This window comes from Biomphalaria glabrata, chromosome 2 (genome assembly GCF_947242115.1).
Source record: "Biomphalaria glabrata chromosome 2, xgBioGlab47.1, whole genome shotgun sequence".
Lineage (NCBI taxonomy): Eukaryota > Metazoa > Mollusca > Gastropoda > Planorbidae > Biomphalaria > Biomphalaria glabrata.
Window position 1 is genome coordinate 27,242,506 of NC_074712.1, and position 27,631 is coordinate 27,270,136.

Genomic DNA, 27,631 nt, shown 5'->3' on the forward strand with positions numbered 1-27,631 from the left:
ATTGGAGGATTTTTTTTTTAGCAATAAAACACTCTTATAGCAGAAGAAATGATCTTACCATACCTTATAGTTAGTTGAATTAGCTAAAAAAATGATGGAGTAAAAAAAATTAAAACTAACTAGTATAAATTAGACCTAGATGCTTGACCTTGGTCATGCCAATGTACCACTTTGTTGCCTGACCACTCAACATACAATAAACACTATTCCTTAGCGCGCAAGAAAAAAAGCGCAAAGTCTTGTCATCACTACCCACTAAAATAGACCAGGCCTTCATGTGTACGTTCATCTGACCATGTTGTTACAATCAGTCGGATAAAGCCTTTTGTTTTTATTTTGGGAAAAGAGGGTGTGGATGAAAAAGTGTTTTTTTTTTAGATATGATTATCCTAATACATTGGATCTAACTGTAAATCTAAACCTGTCTCGCAAGAAGTGTCCTGTATACTAGAATCTGTTCTACAAGTCGGCACCATCTATTTAAGATTAAAGCAATAAAAAAGATGTACTTGATGTTCCTGAAAAAAAAAAGTGTCTGCCGTTAATAAATCAATGTAAACCAATTATTATCGACCTAAAACGCTTCAAATTATTTAAATTTAGATAAACTCTCAGAAGTGAAACATCACCAAGTGACTCAGAAGAAATAGGGTACAACACCATTCCCGAAGGAGAGAAAGCTTTACTCTGGCTTTTATTAAAAATCGTCAATAGAAATTTCCTAACGCTGCTACGTTCAAGAGCTGATAGTGGCTCCATAACTTCTACCTGTATATTTAGCAGTTCTTCATAATTCAGACCGTGAAAAATAGTTGTCAATTTAATATTGTTTGATAATCAAAAGTGTTGGTATAACATTTGTTGAAAACAGGGATGTGCGTTTCATCTGCTGCCACATGTTGAAATGTTTACACCATAGACTTATATATTATAATATTAGATCTAGACTGGAAACCGGAAACTAATTCTTAATTTTATGTAGTAACTCTTTTTTTAAGCTCTAAGGGAAGTCGCCCCAATCAATTTTTGTTTGTCTTAGAAAAGCAATGATCTTTAGTCTTCAAAGTTTAGAAATAATGCAAAATCATTTCTTGGATTTTTTTTTTTTGGAATGGGCTATTAATCACAGAACTATAATTTCACGCAAACATATGAAACAAAGCCATTTCCTGTTAGTTTCCATTGAGATAATGTTTAAAATATCTAAGATAGACTTAATTCCAGTAAGTTGATTTTAATCATCTTATGTACATTTAAATAGATTGATTACCTATACCTAGATCTTTCTAAATTATGTATCTAAAAATTGCAAAATAATAATTATGAGACCAGAGTACTCTTAGTTTTGATGTTTAAATACTAGATCTAGATCCAAAAATAAAATTATAAGCTACATAGGTTAGGGTTGAAAGAAAAACAACTTTACTTCTTATAACTACTTTACAAAACAACGCCATGTTTCAACTTTAAATAAAAACAAATTCACGACATTTTTTGTAGTTGTCGAGAGGCCAAGTGCGCTTGAACTTGGCTTGGCCTCCTAGAAGGGGGCTCGAGGTTCGACACCCGACTCGGGCAGAGTTGTGTTTAGTGAGCGCATAAAGGCAGCACGGAAAACCAACTCCTAATACCCCCTCCCCCCACCGGTCCACAAATGAGATTGGACCAAAGCGCTCTGAGCATGCTATAAGCATGAAAGTAGCGCTATACAAAAGCTATAATAATAATAATAATAATAGTTTTAAAAGATCTCCATGTCCAGTCTTTATACAATATATAAAAGTCTATGGTTTTCACATTTTTAAAATTGAACTTTTATTATGTAACTAAAAAAACTTAAGTTTGATTTTAACTAAACTTTATGTGTGTCATGGGCGGACTGGCTATATGGGCAAACGGGCAAATGCCCGGTGGGCCGGTACCAAATGGGCCGGTCTGGTCGCGACCAAAGAAAAAAAAATTCAATACAGGCAACTTAAAAAAAAAGTGACGGCAGCGAGATACAGATGCCCGAACACGTTTGCTTTAAAATTATTATTACACTTAATTTTGTTTGAAATTCAACATAATATTAAAAATATTACACTATACACTGTAGCCTACGTATTATCATTTGCAAAACGTTAGACCGTACTTTTAGCAATGCACGAGCGGCATGAACTTCAACACTGCTTTGATGTCTTCGAGGTTGTGTTTGGCCTAATCATTTTGCTGGTCGGCATGTACATTTGATTGCACTCCCTTTTGTTTTTGCTCCTTCCCATGCCCGTCTTTTGATGATTCCATTCCGAGAGGTTAAGTTAGAAAACATTGAAACGCAGAAAACAATAGGGTTGACAATTAGCTCTTTAACGGTTACAATTGATACCAGTACATATAGAACTAGAAGGAAATGAGAAGACACACTTGACAAGAGTAGGAGAACAAACTCACAATTAAACATTGCTCTCCACCCAGAAGAAATGAAAAAACTAATAGTAAAAAAAATAAATGAGAAATGGACAAGCTATCGTCCGAATCAAAAGAAAGATGATGCCTATTATAAGCTATCCCGTTAAGATCAACATCTAATCTTACGACCCAGGATCGGACACAACAGAATGTGACAACATATCCTTCAAAACTGTTCTCTTTACCATGAGGCCGTACAAGACACTGGCCTCAAAACACCCCAATAGAAAGAAAACTATATGAAGAGCTCTCTGATTTGGAAACCATTTCGCAGTTCATCGCATATATTGGTCTAGTCATCTGAACGCTCCAACATAAAAATAAGAAAGAGGAAGAAGATCTTTAACAATACGTAATTGAAATAGACTTTAACACACACAAAGCCGCGAAATTGCAAATCACCCAACTTATTCACAACTCAATATGGGTATAGAGTTCTTCTTTCTGAGATTTGTACAGTAAAGTGAGTTTTCTTTTTGTTTAATTTAATAATATAGATCTAAAAATACTTCACTTAAGGCTTACAAAAATATATTATTTAATTTAAAAAATCTAGATTTAAATCATTTTTTACTAATATAACTAATGGTAAATTTATACATAGTATGAAGTCATTAATGATGAAAATACTTATACTAATTATAATAATTTATAGGCCTATACAGTGGTTTTTTTTGGTAAAAAAAATAGGTGCCAGTACTCAGTAGTTCATTGCCTAACTTTTAATTACTAAAAATTAATAATATACGTTTAAATACAAGATGCCTATAGCACTGTCACATCCAATATTTAATGAAAGGAGATTAATATTTAAAAAAATGGGTCATGGTATATTCATATATGTGACAAGTCAAAAACTCGCTGTCAGAGTCACTCAAATTTATCACAGCATTAATTATTATTCTTCATTATTTATTTATTTTATTTGAATTATTTCTCCATCCTACCCCTAAATTCTCCACCCGCACCACCTTTTCCGCTCCAGGCTAGACTTAGTTGACCACATTGGAGATAGCTAGGCCACGTCTTTCGATTTATCTTCCCTTGACCGGGGCAAAGATACACACAGACTCTTTGATCTTATGGGCAGGATGTCTGACAGCCGCAGTGGACACCACCTTGTGTGGAATGCAAGTCAATCCTCCCCCCCCTTTCTCCCACGTCTCTCTTTGATCTAGGAGATTACTCGAGTCAAAGTGTCTCTCGACGTACCCATATGCGACTCCCATCTCAAGTCTAATTCACCCACGTGTAAGATACTTCTAAGCCTAGGACATTTCCTGTTTCCGCCCACATTATCCAGGCCTATATAAAGTAGATCCAAATCAAATCAGACCCTCTTATTTCTCTATCGCTGAGCATTCGAGTCTGGACTACTTCATTTATTCTTACTCCTAGAGGAATACCTGGTGCCTCCCTCAGGTGTCTGCCTATTTATGTGCTTAGTGCTATTCAGCACTGTATTTGTCATCGAGAATCACCTACTATTTACCTGCTATTTATTTAGTGCTATTCAGCACTGCACTTGCCTATTTATCGGATCACTTGCCTATCTGCTGTTGAGTATCATCTCCCGCCTACGTGGATCTACTCAACTCTACTACTTGGCGCTGCCCGCCTATCCAACAGCCCACCTGTCAACTTGTTAGGTGCGACGTCCCTATAGACCCAGATCTGTGTGAGACGTCATAGCTACGCCAACCCTCTGCAACTCACTGGACATATCCTGTCAACTACGGCCCACGGCAGATCAGCTCTGCCCGCAGTAACTTTGTGCCCACGGTAGCCGGCCACCCGCCCTACTGTGCCCACTACAGATATTAGAACTTGGGATTGAGACTCCACAAGAACTATATCACCGGCGTCCCTCTATCCACTAGAGCGCCACCTCCAGCTGCAGAACCTCAAGCCAGGACACAGCCAGCTGCGACATCAACAGGACAACCAGCTAAGTCAGAGGACAAAGTGACATACTCTCTTATTAAGTGCAAGAGTGATGATTAAATCTAGTATTATTTAGAGATAGATGCAAACCCTCCCCCTTTTTATTCTTATATGTATATTTATGTAAATAAATATTCTTCATTTTTAACTTTTGTATCTATCTTTCATTGCTTGTCTCGTTGCGTGTCTGCTCCCGATTCATATGCTGATAGGCTGGTGTGTGATAGCCTTAAAAATAATCATCCCCTAGACATTAAACGCGCCAAACACACGTCACATTTCCCCACCTGTCACAATATACAATTCGCGTTTTTGAGAATGTACTTGTAAGTGCCCCTCTAACTGTTCTGCATTCTCTTATCTTTTTTATCTTTTAACGAAATGGGTTGCCTGAGTCAGCCAGGAAAACCAATGACTTAGCTAATTTTAAGTCATAGATCAACATGCATGACTAAATTGGCACATGAAATGAAGAAACGTCTGTAATCCATAAGTAATACCAAAAAGTTTCAAACTCATTAGGGCTGCTTTTATATTGTTTATAGTTTTCAGACTAAATGCGTGTATAATTAAAATACATTGTGTAATCCTACGCAAGCATACATCCAGTTTTCGATGCGTTATCAAATTGTATATATTTTGACGAGAATTAGGCTTACACCTATAATATTAAACATGGGCGTAGCCGGGAGGAGGGGTGTTCAAATCATCACATACCTCAGACCTCATTGCCTGAAAAGGAAACGTTACTTAATGCCCCATTGCAGCCAACGTAAGCAAACTACAATCACCGAATTTCCAAAGCGTAGCTAAAAGGGGTTTTGTGGTTATCCTCCCCCTCCAATACAAAAACTAAAGCCAAACTATAGTTACCATTTTCTACCAGTTGCTGGACTCCATTGTATAAGTGCAATGAATAGCAGATTTGGTTTTTGAAATGTTTAGCGGAAGAGTAGCAAGCTAATTGCACTGTAGATACTCCAGAATATGCATTTCTTTAAAGCTTAACATAACAGAAATAGTGCTTGGGTACGGGGCTTCCCCCCGACTCAGCTGGGGGAGCACACAGCTCTCCCCCAGACTCCCTAGCTGTCCTTAGTGGTGTGTACTGTCTTTCCACTGATTAAAAAAGAACCTATTCTAAGCTATAAAACAAACCCCGAAAGAATGAAAGGTCAGAATGTAATGAAGATTAATTACATACATATACATGGCAGAGGAGTAGAAAAAAAAATCCCCCCCCACCGAAAAAATCTTGGCTACGCCCATGATATAATGACATGCCATTTATTTGTGGGCCGGTTCATATGGTAATGCCCGGGCTGATTTGTGCCTGATGTGTGCCTAAACTTTGGCCTAGATTACTGTATTCGACTAAACGTATTTAGCTTTTTAGTTAACCTTTGGTCATCACTAGTTATCTCAGTTATTTATTTATATTTTTTCCCATTCAAATTTAAGAAAATCGTTTTAAAAAATGATTAAAAAGTTTGAAATCTTTGCCGAAGATTAAATTTGAAATCCTCACCTTAAAACATCACTGTCTACAGCCTCAGCAACAATCGTTACAATCCAGAAAACACCTGTGACAGATGACAGCTTGACGTAGAGAATAAGATTCTTGTACTGGGCTTTCTTCATGGCATCAAATGTCACTAGTCTATTTACTATGTGAATACTGGCAATAGTTAGGCTCAGAAATGTCAAGTTACACAGAGAAACCAAACATATTAGACTGACCATTGAGACTCCTGAGAATGTAAAAGGATTAAGTTTAATACCTGCCTATTAAAAATAAAATCAGTCAGTTCAAAACCAATACCAGCTTTTGAAGACAACTGGAGAAAAACAATTTATTATAGCATAATACCTATAAGAAATGCGGAGTCCAGATAACAGAAACGATGACCATAGCCAATAGTCTGTGACTTCAAGTATGACGAGGTAATGACTAAAGCCACTATTAAGACCGGAACAATCAATGAAAGTGACATCATTTGTAAAGCGTAGATACATGCGCTATTATGTTTCCATGGATGGCTTGGTATCTTGGTACTAAAGACTCTGTACATGTGAAGACTACACAGGAAACTCCAAGTAAAGTGCCACAGCCACAAGAAATGTGTCACAATACCAATACATGTACACAGGACACTAGGTCCTTGTCTGTAGAAAGAAAAGACATTTTTTTATCTTATTCCAAAAGAATAATTTTTTTAAATAGTATAACTACCACTAAACAATTTTAGAACTTATGATTAGCACATGGTAGCATTAACATAATTACTCGAAATGTAAACTTTAAAAAGAAAAAGGTGGCTGAACTGTCAAGCGCTTGGCTTCCGAATATTCTTCCAAATCCTGTTAAAAACTGGGAATCCCAATTTCAGAGTTCAGCCAACTCTAATGCGGGAAAATATGCAAACCACATTACATACTCATTAACCTTGAGCCACACAGATTAAATTACCATTATCTGCCAATAGAATTCAGGGTATGAAAGCGTACTTTACTAATTAAAGCGTTAAAAAGTAGAAAAAGATATAAGTTCATGTAAATGTATGTATAAGCATACTTACATGTTAGAGGCAAGGACCAATACAGTCTGGGCTAGAATGAGACTCAAACTAAGAAATATATTGTTTATTCCTGGCACAGTTCTTAGCTCACGAAATCCAAGGTAGGTAATCAAAGTTATCACCAGGCAAAGCTCAGAAGCACTCATGCATGTATACGTTAAAATATTTATTGCCAGGTCACTTTGTTTCCAACGACGTTTTTTAGGTTTCTTGACAAATGTGTTCAAAATGTGCACACAAACCTTCAAGTTACCGGTCTGATCCAGTTGCAAGTCAAAGATATCGGACATGCTAGAGATCGTTTGTTTGGTTCCAGCAACGTCTATAGTCACAAGGATTCTTTCTACTCTATTCGTTTCTTTCCACTGCACAGTAAAGTTAGATTGGTGTAAGGTGATAAAACTGCAAGTCAATGTTGAAGACAGAATGATACTATCAAAAATTTTACTTTGTAAGTGTTTCAAAGATTGTATCAAGGAAATTGAAAGTTTTCTACGTTCGTTTGACATTTGAGGAAAACTTTCTTTGCCTACCTTATGATTAAACATTTTGGTTTTATTCCCAAAATATAAAAGATAATCTTTATTATTCTCATGATATAAAATGTTGGTTTCATTCTCAAAGTATAAAAGATCTTGGTCAATCTCGTTAGTTAAATTATTGTAACAAAAACACTGAAAACCATTTCCATCTACATCAAAACTTCTTCCACAGAGTGAATTCAGAACAAAGTTTTCAAAAGTGTCTCTGTCTAGTAATAATGAAGCTAGAAAATACATTTTGGCCCAAGCAAACGTCACTGAGCTGTTAGCTGAAGCTTCTTCCTGGACAGCACTTAGTCGATAGTAGTAGCCATCAGTTATATTGGCAAAAATATTTCTGAGCTAAGAAAAAAGGAAAATCGTAAATGATAATTTAACGCTTTTAAAATTCTTACTTTAATAATAATAATAATAAGATATTGACAAACGTCGAAAGTGCTAAAATCTGACGTGACGAGTGTATTTTAATCAATAAAATTGTGTTTTTATTGTTAAAATGGAAACTTCTGCAATGGTCATCGACATCACAATGCTACTATCCCATAATACAAGATTTCAAATAGAGTTTGTGTGGTTACAGAGGCGGCCACTATCGAAATTAAACAAATGGACCAATGACTTTTCAAGCCATAGTCTTGTTTTGAGCGTTTAAAATGATAACATAAAAAAACCTTTAGCGTTATTTTTCACATAAAAGCAAACAGGACAACACATCTTCTTTGATGAAACTTTTCTGGAATAAGTAGAGTAGCGTTAACTGATCACCTAAAAACGGAATGGAAACCTTTCAGACAGTGTTGGTGGCACCTGGTACGGTAGCACAGGTTGACTCCCCTCCCCCATCAAATTTCTTCAAATATATTCCAATAAACACTATTGCTAGTTAGTTCTATTTGATGATCAAATAAAGTGAGCTGATTAACAATTTTTAGCGGCCCCCGTAAGGGGAAAAAGCCGCTATTAGGTTTGTGCAAAATGTCCGTCTGTCCGTCTGTCACACTCAGATCTCGAAAACTAGAAGAGATATGAAAAATATTATTTCATCATTAAATGCGGCTTGAAAAGTTTAGGTGCAACGGCTACTTTTGGTTTTCTAAAAGCAAACCGTTTAATTTATAAAATTAATTATGCAAGCGATTTTTTCATAAAAATACACCAATTCTAAAACAATTACGTAAATGTAAGGGATGCAATGTCACAATATGCTAACAAAGGTGAACAATTGTTGTGTATTTTCAGTATCACAAAGGCAAATATATTTTTAAAATGTTCAGGAAATGTTTACAACAAATATAAATAATAGTTAAAGATGTTTTTTCTGGTCAACTAGCTGCTAAAATTAAAAGAAAACATTTCTGTTTGTTTATAAAGGCTAATAATGCACTTTGTATGTAAATATCACGCACATTTTTTTTAAATGGACTTTTTATGCAGCGATTTTCGTGCAGTAGCGTAACGTCGCAACATGATCAGGTGCTAAACGAATTCCTTAAACTTTTTTAAAAAATCAGATTTTATTTATTTTTTGTTTAGTGCCCCCACCCGAATAAAAGAAGATTATTTTTGTGCGTTTTGTCTGTTGGTCGGTCTGTCGGTCACGATTAGATTAAAAAAACTAGAACTCTAAAAGCTATTGAAAATCTGATTTACCCTTTAATGTTCCTCCCGTAACATCTCAATAGTTTTAAGTATCTAAAAATTGATTGTTCCGGATTTTTTTTTTGCAAAACTAATCAACCCCAACAAATGTTTGTTTGCTCTTCTAATTTATATTACATTCAATTTCCATTCTTAAACGTTGCAAAAACACATTATTAATAATATGTTGTTCCGTTTTTTATGTAAATAGCATATTAATGCTAAATCAAAATCTCTATACTGAATTATATTTCATTAAGTGTAAAAATGTTCCGAATATTGTTTTATAAATCATGAATGATTGTTTGAAATCGCATAATTTACTAATATTACACTTATATTATTTGACAATGCGTCACTATAATTTGGTTATCAATATCAAAGTGTTCCGTATTTTCATCTTTAAACAAATTTTAAAAATATCGACTATAGGTTGTTCAGGGCTTTAAAAAAAAGTAATTTACTAAAATTGATTACTGAAAATTACTTTTTAGACATTTAATTTTCTTGCTGAAACATAACATAGAAGTTTTGTAATCGATAAAGAATGTTCCGGATTTGGTTTCTTACAAATCGTAGCCAGAAATTTCCGAATTTATTTAAATTTCTACTAACGCCAAATAATTGTTTGAACTCCTCTCTTCTAATTAATAAACAAATAATGTTCTCATTTACCAAATAATGTTTTTTCGGATTTTTATGAAAAATATTTTAACTCACTACTCTCTTACAGTACATTTAACTTTCTACCTAAAACATTTCTTTTACTATTTATACAAACATCCGGAACAATCTATTATATAAACTTTTCAATTGTGTTCATACCTAAAAATTATTGCGATATTTTGAAACGTAAAATAAAGGTTAATCAATTTTAATAACTTTTAGTTGTTTTTTTTTTTATATCAAGATGACGGACAGACCGACTGACAGACAAAACGCAAAAACAATGCGGCTTTGATCCTCTTTAAATAAATTCTATTAGAAATCAGTGCACCAATGTATATGAACCCTCGTCAAATATCTCGTGTATATAAAGACATTTTTTTAGGGACCGGTACTAGCCTATTGTGAGGTAATGGAATTTTTTTTTCTTTGACGTCATATGAATGAATGTTAAAAGAACGCACTCGGTGCACCAATGTCTATGAACACTCGATAAATGGCTCGTAATGATGAATGCGATTTTTAGTCTAGCCAGGCCGTGTGACGTAGTGTTTTTTTTCCCTCTGACGTTATATGGAATTAATTCTTCAAATGAAATGAAAAAAGAACTCGGTATAGTAATGTTTATTAAGCCTCATTATGTAGCTCGCGTTTAAAAAAGGAATATCTTGATTTAGATCTAATCTAGATTTTTTAAACTAGATCTAGATTTTTATTACAGTATATCTAGATCTGGATTTATATTCTAATTAAAATTATTTTAGAGTCTAGATCTAGAATTTCTAGATCTAGTTTAGACTAAAATAGACTAGATTAAGATGTAGAATTTCAATTTATAAACTTAAAGTGTAAAAAAAAAAGTGTAGATTTTCATTTCCAAACGTTTTGATCAATATTGTAATGTTTTAATATACTAAAACTAATCTAAAAAATTTAATTTAATTTAAATTTAAATTTACGGCAAATGAATCTTTGAAACATTATTACTTTTGACCATCAAAATTAAATCATCTCTTGAATATTATTTGCGAATATGCAGATCCGACAGGGATCCGACTTCGACGGGGGCCGCCTCTGAGTTTGTGTAACACAAACTCTCTTTGTAATCTTGTTTTTTTTCAGGGTTTTAAGTTTGTTTTAGGGCTACAATACATACACTACGGTCTCAATAGTGTTTGTTGCTGAACATAAAAATTATATATGTGTCAGACGCGAATAGCCCAATTTTCAGTAAAAGAAATTACAAAAGTCATTTCTCTATTGAAGAAGTTACGAAGGCTATATAAAATACAACCACAGACCTATATATACTACAATAAATATAGTTTTTTTATTTCTAGTTACGATTTATTTAAGTAGGTGCTGTTTTACTATTACATACCAAGTATTAGAGTTTAGAAAAACCCAGGTTCGTTTCTTGTGCAACGCTATTAGCTAACACCGCATATCATCTCTCCATTAGTATATTTAGATCTATAATCTAATTCTAATCTAGATGACTAGATCTATATATAAAAATCGAATAGATCTAGTAATAGTATAGATTCTATCTTGAGACTAGATTGCCGAGTCTAGCCTATGCTATGTCTATAGTCAGTTTTTATTAGAAAAAAGTCTACATATTAATAAAGACTAAAGTTTTTTAATTATTAGATATAGACATAAGACATAGATCTAATAATACTGTAATACGTTTACTATACTCTATACTTAATCTACTAAACTAGAGATCTATCTATAATCTAGTCAATCTAGATCTATACAATATTCATTACAATACTTCCACTTATAATGACTTATTTAATAAGTTAGTACTTAGACTTAGATCAGGGTTGGACTGGGTGTCAAAATCGGCCCGGGCATTACCATATAACCCGGCCCACAAATGGCATGTAATATTATATGTGTAGAATATATGTAGATAAAGTTTGATAATGCATTAGATACTGGATGTATGCTTGCGTAGGATTACATACTGTATTTTATTTATACATGTATGTAGTCTGAAAACTATTAACAGTACAATAGCAGTCTTAATAAGTTTGAAATGAATATATTGTTATATCTCTGCTCCTACATTGAAGCGTATGGTACGCACCAGGGCACAGATAAAGACGAGTTGGTAGAAACAAGATGGCGGACTGTTGATTCCAGCCAAGTAGATAGAGAGACAGAATAGAGATAGGTTAGAAGCTTAGAACCGCCTGAGTTGTAGAAGGGATCATTGCCAGTGTGGTAAGCAGGTCAGAAGCAATGTAGTTTGTCTGGTCAGGAAGAAGTCTTGTGAGGAAACTGGAAAGGGTCATTCCTGTTAGTGTATGTATACTATTGCATTTGTTCCTGAGACACGTAATGTAACCTGTGTTAGTGGCAAGATAGAGAACCCTGTTGGAACGATAAGACATAGGCGGCAGCAGTGAACGGTGTATGTTAGTGGAAGGCAGTGGCGGAGACAGTGAACCCTGCAGGCCAGAGCAGCTAAATGAACTCATAAGACTTTTATGTTGTGATCGTCTAATATCTTGTAAAAAAATATCTCTTCACCTTTACCTTTCGTGGAGTGTTTGCCCTCGGTTATAATAGTATTAAATGTTACGTTATGATATTACTTATAGATGACAGATGTTACTTCAAAAAAAAGAAGATAATTGCGTCTTAGGCATTTCATGTGTCATACCACCGGGTGTCTGATAAGACGTTGGTTTTCCTGGCTGATCCTAACAACCTATTCCATTTAAAGATTAGAGTAAGCAGAACGGTTAGAAAGGAACTTAATGTGAAAAGCTCTTGCTTCGTCTTAGTACTTTCTCAAAAAAAAAACGCGAATTTTATAAGAATGTACTATAAACATTTAATATGCAAATTTTAGTTTTAAGAAGTGTATAATTTTGAGTTTGTGGAGGGTAAGGGCCGGTAAGGCCCTTGGTAGATGTACTGCCGTAATTCCGGAGCTGCATTCATATATTACGAGCATGCCACAAGCGGACACTTCACAAGAGCTTTGCCAGCCGACCTAAGTTTTAAAGTGTTAGCGTTAAAAATGAAAAAAAAAAGATAATTAAAAGTTTCAGAGACGTCGAAATACCGACCTATAGGCTATATTTCCTCGGGGATGTAGCCCCGCCTGCCCTCCCTTAAATCCGGCTCTGATTACTTAAACTATAAATCTCCTTTCATTAAATATCGGATGTAACAGCGCTATATAAAACCAGTTCATTAGTATAAGAATTTACGTCTTTAATGACTTCAAACTAAGCAGACCAGCAAAATGATCAGGCCAAACACAACCTCGAAGACATCAAAGCAGTGCTGAAATCCATGGAGCTCGCACATAACAAAAGATTACGGTCTGACGCATGGGCGTAGCCCCCCCCCCGACCCCCCCCACCACAAAAAAAAATATATGTATTTATGTGTGTGTGTACATAATCTTTATTACATTCTGACCCTTCATTCTTTCGGAAGACGTTTATTGTGCCCTAGAATAGGTTCTTCCATGAGTTAATGGAAAAATTGTAGACCCTCCCACGCCGTTCGGAGCATTTGACGTCAAGCTGTTTCCATAAAAATCTGTCACTGGTAATGTCTGAAGCCTCTTCCCACCTACCATGGGGACCTCCATGAATGAGTGGCGTCAAGTTGTACTAGGATATCATTGCAACTCTTCTTATGCGTAATTCATTTTGTCGGAGAACATGTCCCGCAAACCTCATGCGTCGTTCTCTCACAATCTTACTAAGGGGTCGACTCCCAGTTCGGCATAGGATTTCCTTGATTTAGACCCGATCTCAATAACTGACTCCTAAAATCTGTCTTAGCCATCTTTGTTGAGCTACTTTTAGTGTTTTTCGATTTCGGTAGATGACTATTCACTGCAGTTTATTAATGGAGCCCTGCCACTGGTAAAAATGTGTAACCTCTTTTGAATACGCTCTTGGAATTAAGTGACTAGTTTGCTTTAGATTTTATATCGAAAAGAGAAGTTTTATCGTCAAAATCTTCTGTTGGGGGTTTTCCACCTCAAAATGCTCTGTAGGGGGATCTTAGACTCAAAACCATCTGGAGGCGTTTTAAACTTTTAAAAAAAGCCATCTGTAGAAGAAGGGTTTAAACTCAAAACCCCCGATTGGCTTGGCTACGCTCAAATAATTTTAGTGAGTAATTTGCTTTTTTTTTATATTGAAGATGTATTTTTAGCACCAAACCCCTCTGAATGGGGGTTTAAACTTGAAACCCCTTTCGGCAACGCTCATAGCATTTTGAGTGCGTAATTTGCTTTTTTTCTTACACTGAAGATGTATTTTGTATCCTCAAACCCCCCCCCCCCCCCTGGCTTGGGGTTTAAACTCAAAACCCCTTTGACTACGCTCATAGATTTTAGAGTGAGTAATTTTCTTTTATTTATATTGAAGAGGTACTTTTTAGCTTCAAACTCCATTGGAGGGGGAGTTTAAACTCAAAACCCCTTAGACTACACTCATAACATTTTAAATGTATAATTTGCTTTGTTTTTATTATTAAAATTATTAAAATTTTTACCTTCAAATCCCGCTGAACTCAAAACTGAGTCAAAACCCATTTAGCTACGCTCATAACATTTTGAGTGCGTAATTAGCTTTTTTTTATATTAAAGAGGGGGTTTATCGTAAATTTTAGACGGGGTTTTAAAATCAAAATCTTCCTTAACTGTGCTCTTGGAATTATGGGATTTTCGTTTGCATTTTTTGTTTGTTTTGTTTTATAGAAGAGGGGGAGTTAACTGCAAAAACCCCAGGTAGGGGGTTTAAAACTCAAAACCCCTGGTAGGGGGTTTTAAACTCAAAACCCCTTGTAGGGGTTTTTAAACTCGAACCCCCCTGGAAGGGGGTTTTAAACTCAAAACCCCCTGGTAGGGGGTTTTAAACTGAAAACCCCTTTGGTTGTGCTGGGGAAAGTGATGGTTTAGTATTAAAATCTCACCTAAAATAAACAAAATCAAAGCAAAAAATCAGTCACTAAATTCCGACCCCCCCCCCCCGAAGGGTGGGGGATTTCATTTCGGGGGGGGGGGGGTTGAACCCCAAACCCCCCCCCCTGGCTACGGCCATGCAGTCTGACGTTTTGCAAATGATAATAAATATAGTGAAAAGTTTTTGATATTCTAGTTGAATTTTAAACAAAATTAATTGTCAAAAAAAAACCTTAAACATCTCTTTTTTGCTGCTGTCACTTTTTTAGAAAGTTGTCTTAATTGAAAAAAAAAATATATCTGGTCACGACCAGACCGGCCCATTTGGTACCGACCCACCGGGCATTTGCCCGAATACCCATATAGCCAGTCCGCCCGTGACTTAGATCTATTATAGTTTATTAATAGATTTACTTTTCAATGCCTAGACCTAATAATAAAATTGCGAATGATGTCTATAATGGCTGATTATTTTTTATTTATTTTTTTATAATAATAGGCCTACTAATTCTAGGTCTAGACTCTACTTAAATCTAGTCTAAAATAATGACTGTCTAAGACTCTAGATGATTGAGAAGTTCACATAGAGGTGTTTTTAATAATACGGCATGTCGGCTGTGTTTTTCGATTTCGGTAGATGACTATTCACTGCAGTTTATTAATGGAGCCCTGCCACTGGTAAAAATGTGTAACCTCTTTTGAATACGCTCTTGGAATTAAGTGACTAGTTTGCTTTAGATTTTATATCGAAAAGAGAAGTTTTATCGTCAAAATCTTCTGTTGGGGGTTTTCCACCTCAAAATGCTCTGTAGGGGGATCTTAGACTCAAAACCATCTGGAGGCGTTTTAAACTTTTAAAAAAAGCCATCTGTAGAAGAAGGGTTTAAACTCAAAACCCCCGATTGGCTTGGCTACGCTCAAATAATTTTAGTGAGTAATTTGCTTTTTTTTTATATTGAAGATGTATTTTTAGCACCAAACCCCTCTGAATGGGGGTTTAAACTTGAAACCCCTTTCGGCAACGCTCATAGCATTTTGAGTGCGTAATTTGCTTTTTTTCTTACACTGAAGATGTATTTTGTATCCTCAAACCCCCCCCCCCCTGGCTTGGGGTTTAAACTCAAAACCCCTTTGACTACGCTCATAGATTTTAGAGTGAGTAATTTTCTTTTATTTATATTGAAGAGGTACTTTTTAGCTTCAAACTCCATTGGAGGGGGAGTTTAAACTCAAAACCCCTTAGACTACACTCATAACATTTTAAATGTATAATTTGCTTTGTTTTTATTATTAAAATTATTAAAATTTTTACCTTCAAATCCCGCTGAACTCAAAACTGAGTCAAAACCCATTTAGCTACGCTCATAACATTTTGAGTGCGTAATTAGCTTTTTTTTATATTAAAGAGGGGGTTTATCGTAAATTTTAGACGGGGTTTTAAAATCAAAATCTTCCTTAACTGTGCTCTTGGAATTATGGGATTTTCGTTTGCATTTTTTGTTTGTTTTGTTTTATAGAAGAGGGGGAGTTAACTGCAAAAACCCCAGGTAGGGGGTTTAAAACTCAAAACCCCTGGTAGGGGGTTTTAAACTCAAAACCCCTTGTAGGGGTTTTTAAACTCGAACCCCCCTGGAAGGGGGTTTTAAACTCAAAACCCCCTGGTAGGGGGTTTTAAACTGAAAACCCCTTTGGTTGTGCTGGGGAAAGTGATGGTTTAGTATTAAAATCTCACCTAAAATAAACAAAATCAAAGCAAAAAATCAGTCACTAAATTCCGACCCCCCCCCCCGAAGGGTGGGGGATTTCATTTCGGGGGGGGGGGGTTGAACCCCAAACCCCCCCCCCCCTGGCTACGGCCATGCAGTCTGACGTTTTGCAAATGATAATAAATATAGTGAAAAGTTTTTGATATTCTAGTTGAATTTTAAACAAAATTAATTGTCAAAAAAAAACCTTAAACATCTCTTTTTTGCTGCTGTCACTTTTTTAGAAAGTTGTCTTAATTGAAAAAAAAAATATATCTGGTCACGACCAGACCGGCCCATTTGGTACCGACCCACCGGGCATTTGCCCGAATACCCATATAGCCAGTCCGCCCGTGACTTAGATCTATTATAGTTTATTAATAGATTTACTTTTCAATGCCTAGACCTAATAATAAAATTGCGAATGATGTCTATAATGGCTGATTATTTTTTATTTATTTTTTTATAATAATAGGCCTACTAATTCTAGGTCTAGACTCTACTTAAATCTAGTCTAAAATAATGACTGTCTAAGACTCTAGATGATTGAGAAGTTCACATAGAGGTGTTTTTAATAATACGGCATGTCGGCTGAAAGTATATAAAGTGCTTTTTTTTGTAAAAATAAAAAAGAGGCTCCTGTACTCAGTGATAGATTGCCTAACTTTCAACTAATAATAAATTAACAATTAACGTTGAATTACAAGAAAAGCAATCATTTTTCCCGACATTGAAAGGTGCCGGTACCCCGTACCGGTGCGTACCGTCACAAAAAAATATGTATATCTCAATCTTCTTTCATTTAATTTTTTTTGCGGGGTTATTGCTACTTCAAAACCGGATTGATACCGGATCGATTTAAATAGGGCCTAAGTATACAAGCAGGATTTCGATTTATTTTGTGTATGAAATTGTGTATCGGAAAATGCCGGGTACATGAAATAAGCTAGTCCTAAAAAAACAACACAAATCTTGGGTAAAATACTCATCAAATAAAGTACTGTAAATGTGTAGTTTCACGCGCTAGTTTCAGGTCTTTTCTTTTTATAGCCTCTATCGGGTTATATCTCAACTACCCGTATTTTTGTGCAGAATTTTTTTCTCTACATGGCACACTTAAAATTATAGCACAATAATGTCAGTTTAATTTAAAAAGAGAACTGAAAAATACAAAGATATATAGAGAAAAAAGCGACTTCCGGCCCAATACTTTTTAATCAAAGAAACGAAACGGACTATTCCAACAAACCCTATTGGTACCCAAGGAACATTCCTGCCAAGTTTTATCAAGATTGATCAAGCGGTCTTTATTTCTATACGGGGACATAAAACATACATACATACGCCAAACATTCTGCTTTTTATAATATATATATATATATATATATATATATATATATATATATATATATATATATATATATATATATATATATACATACATACATACATACATACATACATACATGCATACATATAAGAATTGCTCGCTTAAGAATATAGGACACAGAGTCTACATTTATTTTATTTATACACTATCTATATATTACGCCACAGTAAAACTACATAGCATAAGGTACTACAAGTTTAGAGCCTAAAAATAAACACATCTGGTGTAAAATCTATGACAAAGAAATACTAATGTGTTATTTCCATTGTTGTGTTTCACGTCTTCTAGAATTCTAACTTGTATCTGATTTTGATTTCAACACTATATAAATAGTATTGCTAATATATTTTTCTTCTTTCAATCAGTTACATTGATATTTATAGCTTAATACCGTGCTTTCAATAGAACAAGAAAAACACTTACAATATACATTTAAAAAAAACAATAACTCCATAATACAACTTGAAATATTTAAGGGAATTATTTTTTTTTAAATATGAAGCTAAAATTGGGCATGCAACTCGTGATGTGGAGGACACCATTAGCTTCCAAATTTAGTGATTCTACCAATAGGCTAGCGGGCATTGTATATCTATTATATCTATCTATATTTTTTGTATTAGTACGTTTCTTACACGTAGAGCTCTGAAGATCTAGTCTAGATCTAGATTTAGAATCTAGTTGTTATCTATATTAGATTTACGTCAAAATTAATGAAAAAATTATTTAACTATTAAATCAACAATACATTACATTCGCAAATTCTCGAAAGCGAAAGTCATTTCAAGAATGCGAAAGTACTTTTAAAACCGATGTTGGATCAAGATATAAGTGTAGTAATCAAACTAAATTTACATTTATTTATTTTTTACTTTGAAAAATTATAACGGTTTAAATAGAGTTTGCCATATGGCCAACGAGCTAGAAATTCTTTTCTCAGCAATATACATTGTTAGAGCCGTTTTTTTAGATCAGCTTCTATGCAGCTTTCATCGTTTTGGTTCCAGATTTCATAACGTTTAGATTTGAATAAAGATATTTTAAAAATAGCCCTGCAAAATTAACAGAATATACGAGGAAAAACTAACTTTTGACACAAAACTAACATTCCCAAGATATGCTAAACGAGTACCAATATCGACCATTAAATAAAACACAACATTCTGATGTACATTGCACAAGTACTGAACGTAGTATTTGTGTGTATTGCATTGTTATGTGTAATGCACAAGTGTAAGATAAATTTTCTCCAGCATAATTAACATTGCTCTTATTATTATACAACAAACATTAACATAGATTAAAAATGCAGTAGAATAAATAACTTTTCCAAATGTAACTAAATAGTACGTTGTATACTAAACAAAGCCAAAGTAAGATCACTAGCTATGAAAATAATATGAAAAGATTCAAAAATTAACCTGTTTTTCAGCAAGGTCTAAAATGATTACTTTTATATTATTGACATCAGTGCTCTTCCATTCTGTTAGTCTAACTAGAACTCTGACTTTATATATCAATCCTCTAATATTAGGAAATACGCTGGAACATGATCCGTTCTTCAATAGTTTTCCAGGTGAACATCTCAGAGGTAGACACTCACCCTAGGATATGTATACATGAAATATCTAAAATATTTGACATTTATAATCGTTATTGATTTTCTAAGTTAGTAACAATTTGTTTAAAATAAGATGATTAACATATTCTACACATATTAGAATCAACATAGTCTGCTATATTCATAAGACAATTAACTTGGGATATGTAATTAGTCAAATAGTATGCTTGTGTTCCGTCCATCACGTTCAAGTCTAAAAAAGGTTCAACGCTACTTCTTGACTTCTGAAAGCAAGCGATCAGTTTTGTTTCAAAAGTATGTACATGTATGTAAGCAGTAGTACATAAAAAAGGAATGTATTTACAAAACAAATAAAATATTTATTTAGTGTTTTCTATTGAAAGTAATGTGTTACATTGATTTGCTAATGAAAATATACATTTTTTTATCGTAGCGTTTTGTTTTATTTGTTAAGGTAATAATATAAAAAATATATATGTATCTTTTGTATACTTTTCTATAGTAGCCATTAATTTATACCGAAACGTTTTATTTTTGTTTTAAAAAAGTAACAATAAATAATGACATTATAAAAGCCATATCCGGGCGAGTCACCAAGTTTACCTTTACCTTTTACCTATCCCCTTAGCTGTTGGGCCTTTGGGGCACCATGCAAGATTTGTCTTTCTCCATTCCTCTTTGTCTTTTGCCTTAGACAGAACCTCTTTCAATGGCAGGCCCGTCAATTCTTTTATGTTGTCTTCCCATCGCTTTTTCTGTCTGCCTCTTCTTCTTTTTCCTGGTACTGTTCCCTGAAATAAGGTCTTTGCTAGCCCCGAAGACGTTGTAATATGGCCATGGATTTAATTTAAGCTTGCATTTTTTTACGATAGTTAGTAGGTCATCATGGGGTCTAATCGTTGTAAGAACCCTGTCTCTAATCTCTTGTTTTGTGAAGTGGTCTTTAAATGTGATACCTAGGATCCACCAGTAGTTTAGTTAGCTCAAATCTCGCAGATAGCCTACAGATGTTACTATCATATTGGGGGAGTGTCCTTTCCCTGAATGTTCTGTCACTGCATTGGTGACTATTTGTCATTAAGCTGAGAGGCTATAAGTAACATGATATTTATAGTTCCTCCAGACCAGCTACAAAAATAAACTGACAGATTTATGAGTATTTCAAATGTTACAGGCAGAGGCGGACTGGTTACCTAAATCAGCCCGGGTATTACCATATAATCCGGCCATTAAATGGCAGACCATATTATATATGTCAGTCTAATTCTCTTTAAATATAGTGTAACGTTTGTCACTATCAAGGCTCTCTGCAAACTGCACCACACGACACAATTAACTTAAAGAACTTGACAACTCAGGGCTCCAAAGTAACGTTAAAGTTCAATGTCAAATACATCACAGCCAATACAGTACAATTGGCAACAACATTACACACTGTGCTGGTTCAGACTTCACCTCATACTGGTCACATATCGTCCCTATAGGCCTTCTAGAACCGGATGGAACATTGCTTGACCACTCTGGTCAGAATCAAGACAGAGACAGATAGAACGATGCAAACACTGATTCAGTATATCCTCAATGGATGGCTAGACAAACATAATAGTCTACCTGAACTCAAACACTGATTCAGTATATCCTCAATGGATGGCCAGACAAACACAATAGTCTACCTGAACTCAAACACTGATTCAGTATATCCTCAATGGATGGCCAGACAAACACAATAGTCTACCTGAACTCAAACACTGATTCAGTATATCCTCAATGGATGGCTAGACAAACACAATAGTCTACCTGAACTCAAACACTGATTCAGTATATCCTCAATGGATGGCCAGACAAACACAATAGTCTACCTGAACTCAAACACTGATTCAGTATATCCTCAATGGATGGCCAGACAAACACAATAGTCTACCTGAACTCAAACACTGATTCAGTATATCCTCAATGGATGGCCAGACAAACACAGTATGCTGTAGGCTCTATCACTGATTCAGTATATCCTCAATGGATGGCCAGACAAACACAGTATGCTGTAGGCTCTATCACTGATTCAGTATATCCTCAATGGATGGCCAGACAAACACAGTATGCTGTAGGCTCTATCACTGATTCAGTATATCCTCAATGGATGGCCAGACAAACACAGTATGTTGTAGGCTCTAACACTGATTCTATGATCCCGCTCAACAAGGGTTCTCCTTAATTCTTTTTTGTAAGGCAATATGTATCTTTCTACACGGCAGAATCTTGGGCTTAATGCTGCTATCAATCTTTAAAGACACTTCTCCTAAATCACCCAAATCACAAATAAACGTTGGACGTCTTCTCCTTGGTTAGTCCCTACTGATGCGATGAAACTATGTTTATTGACGTTGATTTATTTCAAACTTGCTCAAGTTTCATGACCTAGAAGGCATGGCTAGATTGTTTGGTACCACTATATATTGAATCTTAAATGTTTCGTTCGTTGTCTTATTTCTCGTCGTTAGAGTGGCTTTCCCTATGGGGTTCATTTCAGTCTTATTCCACATTAGTAATCTTTGCGTTGCATTTTCTATCTGATTCTTATTGACGTATGGTATTTACATCAGATCCACTATCCATTTGAAACCTTAAACGGTGACCATTCACTGTCATAACTTCTGTCATCCTTTTCGTTTAGCGGTTCTCTAAAGATATCAACCATTTATTTTCTATCATCATGACTCCATCTATTTTGCCGATTGTAGCTGTCTTTCATCGTCAGACATATCCTCTGACACCTGCTGAATAATTTTCTTTTTCAACATCACTGCAAAATGATGTCTCTCCTTGCACGTCAGACACGTTTTACCCTATGCTGGGCACTTTTCCGTTGTGTATTCGTGAATTCTTCTACAATACCTGCATTTACCTTTCTGAATGTTTGTTGATACTTTCTCAATGATTGGAGGGTTGGCGTATTCGTCCAGATCCTACGACACCTTTACAGTCAGTCTAGTTGCTGCATTAAAACAGAAGAAGGAACAACCGAGTTTTTTACAATCGAGACAGGTGTGAGACAGGGGTGCATCTTATCTCCCTTCCTTTTCCTCCTAGCCATCGACTACATAATGAGGAGAGCAATGAACCAGACTGCCTTTGGTATTCCATAGCGTGAACAAAATCAAATAACGGACTTGGACTTTGCTGATGAATACAAATAAAGGCATACAGGAAATGACGCAGAGCCTAGATAAAGAAGCACCCAAAATTGGCCTCCGCACAAACTTAGATAAGATCAAAATTTTGCGAGATGGAAATGCCTACCATGATGTAGCGTGCCGAATAGGAAAGGCAAAGAGCATTTACCAAAGGCTGCAGTCTATTTGGACAAGCCAAGCCATTGGTCTCGAAACAAAAATACACCACCTTGTCAACACATTTGTCATCCCAACTGCAACATATGCATGTGACACATGGAAGTCATCTGTCAAAAATGGCTGAGATGGATTTTGGGAATCAGTTACACAGATCGGGTCTCAAACAAGAAAATCCTTTGCCGAACTGGGAGTCGAACACTTAGTGAGGTTGTGACAGAGCGTCGCATGAGGTTTGTGGGACATGTTCTTCTACAGAATGAACTACGTATACCAAGAGTTGCGATGACATGGAGGCCAATAGAAGGAAAGCGCAAACAGGGACGTCCTCGTATTACTTGTCGCCACACCTTCATGAAGGATCTCAGAACAGTGGACACCAGGTGGGAGGAGGCTTCAGACATTGCCAACGACAGATCTTAATGGAGACAGCTTGCTGCCCAATGCGCCGAACGGCGCGGGAGGACCTAAGTCTAAGTAAGTCTAAGTTAAGAACCTAAAGCTTCTCAATATGGACTCTGAGTATGACAACCCAGATGATACGCTAATTGATTTGATCATTAAAGGAGTCATACAAGTAAAAGGTAAAATTAAAACTACTTGATCAGGGACAGAAGTTGACCCTTAGCAAGACTATAGAAATTGGACAACAATATGAGATGTCGCAAAGCCAAGTGAAAATGTTTAGGGGCCAAGAAGTTCTAGCAATCAAGAGACAGTCACACAATGTACTCAAGAAGAAGTCTAATGTTAAAGACAACTCAGATAAATTATGCAGTAACAAGAACCACGAAAAGGGAAAATGTCCAGCAATAGGAACCACATGCAATTTCTGCTAAAAGAAAAACCACTGGTTTGAAATGTGCAGAAAAAAATGCACCCTTAATCTGGCAGAAGCTGACAGCCACAGTAATGAAGTTATTGTACACATTAGTAGTGCCAGTATAGAAAGGCTAAAAATGAGAACATCAATGTCGTTGAAGACGAGTGGACTGTAAAACTAATCGTACGTGGCAAGACATTCATTTTCCGCATTGACACTCGTGCAAGGTGTAACATTCTTGTCATATCATAGTTTGAAAAGCTCAAAGATAAAGTAAAACTTTCTTATTCAGCAAAGTCACTCAAGTCTTACAGTAATCACGTCATTAAAACTTTAGGAGCAGTGGCGCTACCTTTGAAGAATAATACTCAAGAAGTGAAAGCAAGGTTTGAGGTTGTAGACATTAGACAAGAGAAAATTTTGAGTGGTGACACAGTAGAATGCTTAGGACTACTACAACGAGCCGATACGCAGACGTGTGAATTTATTGCATATGATCTCTGTAAGCGATTCGAAATACAGTGAAATTCTAGACTGTACAAGCAAAGAACTTTCAATACTTCGGGAAGTAATTATGACTGGTTGGCCAGACACAAGAAGTGAGACTCCAATTGAAGTCAGGCCATATTGGGATTCAAGAGACCAGTTATCAGCTTCGGATTGTATTATATACAAAGGTGTGAGAATAGTCATGCCACCAAGCTTACGTAAATACATGCTAAATCTGATTCACAAGTCTCACTTAGAAATAGTGAAGTGTAACCATCGAGCCAGAGAAGTCATGTATTGGCCAGGCATGAATGCAGACATTGAAGTGACAGTTAGGGATTGTAAAAGGTGTGCTGAACATCAGAATCAAAATGTCTCAGAACCACTAATGCTTACTAAGATACCAGACCTTCCATACAGCATGGATGGATGTGATCTGTTTAACTTTGAGGGGAAAAAGTATGTACTTCTAGTTGACTACTTCTCAGAGTTTATTGATGTCAAAGAACTGTCACAGGAAACTACATCAGATGAAGAAAATATTCGCATGCCATGGAATACCTAGAAGACTAAGGTCAGATAGTGAGCCACAATTCGCTTCGAGAGAATTCCTTAATTTCTGTAAATCGTATGGAATAGAGCATAAATGTAGAGTCCTCATTTTCAGAGTTCAAATAGCGAGGCTGAAAGAGCTATACAGACAGTGAAGAAAATGTGGAAGAAAAGCTATTAGACTACAGAACTACTCCTTTGACTAATATTAATTTGTCGCCAGCACAATTTCTCATGGGGCGCCGACCCAGAAATCTGTTACCTTCGAGCGAGGAAATACTCACACCTAAGACACCAGATCTCAAGGTGGTGAAGAAACACTTTGACTCCGAGAAACAGTCTCAGAAACATTATTATGACAAGAGGAAAGGAGTTAAGAGTCATAACCCACTACAAGACGGAACGGCAGTCAGAATGCAACTTAATACTAAGTGGAAACCATGAACAATAATTTCGAAACATTCTAAGCCTAGATCATATAATGTCAAAAGTGGAAATCAGGTCTACAGAAGAAACAGGAAACACATCAGAAAGTCGTCTGAGAAAGCAAATAGATTTGAAATAATTTTGACTTTCCAGATGACATCTCAGCACAACTAGAACCACAATATCTAGAGAGTTCAAGATTAGCCTATGCTACAAACTACGCTAGATGTAGAGCCGCCACTACACACTGCTTATTCTAACAGCTCTAGAACACATGAAGCTTACGTAACACGCTCCGGCAGAATAGTTAACAAACCCAAGAGACTTGATTTGTGATGAACTGAAATGGATTTCTTAGTTGACTAGTTTGTTAGTTATTCTGATAAATAGATTTTCTGAATTCAAGAAGAGAGATGTAACATATTGGTATCATATGTACATTTGCACACTAGCGCGTCAGTGCAACACCGCTTGTGTTTACGTAATAAATGGAATTCCTAATATGTCTTCCCTCTTAAACACTAGTTTGTTATTTGTGTAATACAAATATTCTAAAAAATCTTGTAATAATTTCATGCCTAACACCAAGAACTACTCTGTCTCTAATTAAGCTATCTTCCAGACGTTCAAAACAACACATTTTTGCTAGTCTTTGATTTGTTATGTACTTTTCAATGTCCTCGCTTTCTTCCTGTTCACGAGTATTGAAAACGTAGCGCTCATAGGTTTCATTCGTTTTTCCAATGCAAAAACTTTGATATTTGTTCAGTAATTCTTCCATCTTTCTTTCTTTTCCCTTCTCAAGACCTTCATATATGTCCGTCGCTTTAGTCCTTATAATTGTTAGAAAGGTGGCCACTCTGATCTCCTCTGATTTTTACGCTAATTTAGTGGCTACGGCGAAACGTTTGTCAATTAGCGGGTACAGAAAGGAAATTTCAAGCTGCCTTTGTACGTCGCAATCCTGTAATGGCCTATTTATTATTGCAAGCTATACAACTTTATATACTGATTAATGTTTACCTGTGATCATTACTACACCGCTGCCACCATGTTAATTAAGATCTAGGTTCACAGTCAGCAATCATCCAACAAGAACCATCAGTGTCATGGCGGAGAACAACACTTTATTATCTTGAACGAGTTCACCTTTGCGCAGCATAGTCCGCCCCTGTTCATGACTTAGTTTTTGCATCTACTTTCAACTAGGATTGAGTGGTCTCTTAATGCCGCCTAGTATTACAGATGTCAAGGTAGGGTTCATTTTAATGTAAAGTCAACATTTTTTGAATTGGGTAAAAATAATTTCTTCTATTAGTGTTTTTTTTTAATTGCTAACAGAAATCCTCACTGAAAAAAACGCGATAGACGGATGGACAGATAGGCCACACAAAAGTAATAACGACTTATAGTATAGTCTGTTCAAATCTACACTTGGTTTCACTTGAGAACATGACTACTTCCTACTTACGTTAGGTCCAGACCATGTTGTCTCGTTACACTGGTTGGGGTTACCGTCGTTCGATTCGTCGCCCATGTCGTCAAAGTTGATTAACATTTTATATAGAGTTTGTTTATCACCAATGGTAGATAAAACACAATTTGGCAACGTTTTTATTAACTCAAATGGATATGACATCTGATAAAAAAGAAAACAAGTTGAATGCATTATTGAATAAATAATAGATATACAGTAGTCACTTGACATTCGCGGGTTTGACGTTCATGTTTTCAAACTATATAAATTAAAAAAAAAAATACTCCACATTTTTTTATCACCACGAACTTTCCCGTGGCATCCCAATGATTATGTTCAGTAGGGGTCTCAAACACGTGTCCCAAAATGGCCCGCGAAACAAATTTGTGTGGCCCGCGGCCACGTCCGCGAATTAAACAAAAATTGATGACATTTACAATGACCACTGCAAGCGAAGATTCTGTGAAGGCAAGCTTTGTTGTTAGCCAGATGGCATCACGACCATTCACTGAAGGCCAGTTTGTAAAAAAGTGTATGCTACAGGCATGTGAAATTGTCTACCCGAGAAAAAGAAACTCTTCGAAGGCATAAGTTTGTCTGCGATCACAGTTGCAAGCAGGATCACCGAGTCAGCGACTAATGTTCAACAGCAACTGATTGTAGCATACCCATATTCCATTGCACTGGACGAGTCTACTGGTGTAACAGACACCGCATACTGTGCCGTATTCATTCGTTGGGTCGACGAAAACTTGAACATTGTTGAAGAGCTATTGGACTTACTCCCCATGAAAGGAACGACGACTGGACGCGACGTGTTTCAAGAACTGGAAGCTTGTATTGGCAGGTGTGTGGGCTACGTGGGAAAAACTTGTTGAAGTGGCTACGGATGGTGCACCAGCAATGTGTTCAGAGAAGGTTGGTGTTGTTGGATTAATGGTAGTGAAACGGTTTCAGCTCAGCTTGGCGTGACCTTTTGCAGCCATACACTGCATTCTGCACCAAGAAGCACTCTGTGGCAAAAGTCTACAA

General features: G+C 35.9%; 1 protein-coding gene across 1 annotated transcript in view; it reads right to left on the bottom strand.

Annotated features, from left to right (window-relative positions):
* LOC106051848 (adhesion G protein-coupled receptor E4-like) overlaps window positions 1-26,266 on the bottom strand; it is a 37,578-nt gene extending 11,312 nt beyond the window's left edge. Inside the window, exons 1-5 of the mRNA XM_056019796.1 lie at window positions 26,146-26,266; window positions 19,325-19,507; window positions 6,975-7,858; window positions 6,266-6,561; window positions 5,924-6,146 (exon numbers count right to left, since the gene is read on the bottom strand). Of these exons, the coding sequence (XP_055875771.1) occupies window positions 5,924-6,146; window positions 6,266-6,561; window positions 6,975-7,753 (1,298 nt within the window). The 5' untranslated portion in view covers window positions 7,754-7,858; window positions 19,325-19,507; window positions 26,146-26,266. The remainder of the gene's footprint in view (window positions 1-5,923; window positions 6,147-6,265; window positions 6,562-6,974; window positions 7,859-19,324; window positions 19,508-26,145) is intronic.
* Window positions 26,267-27,631: the final 1,365 nt, after the last annotated feature.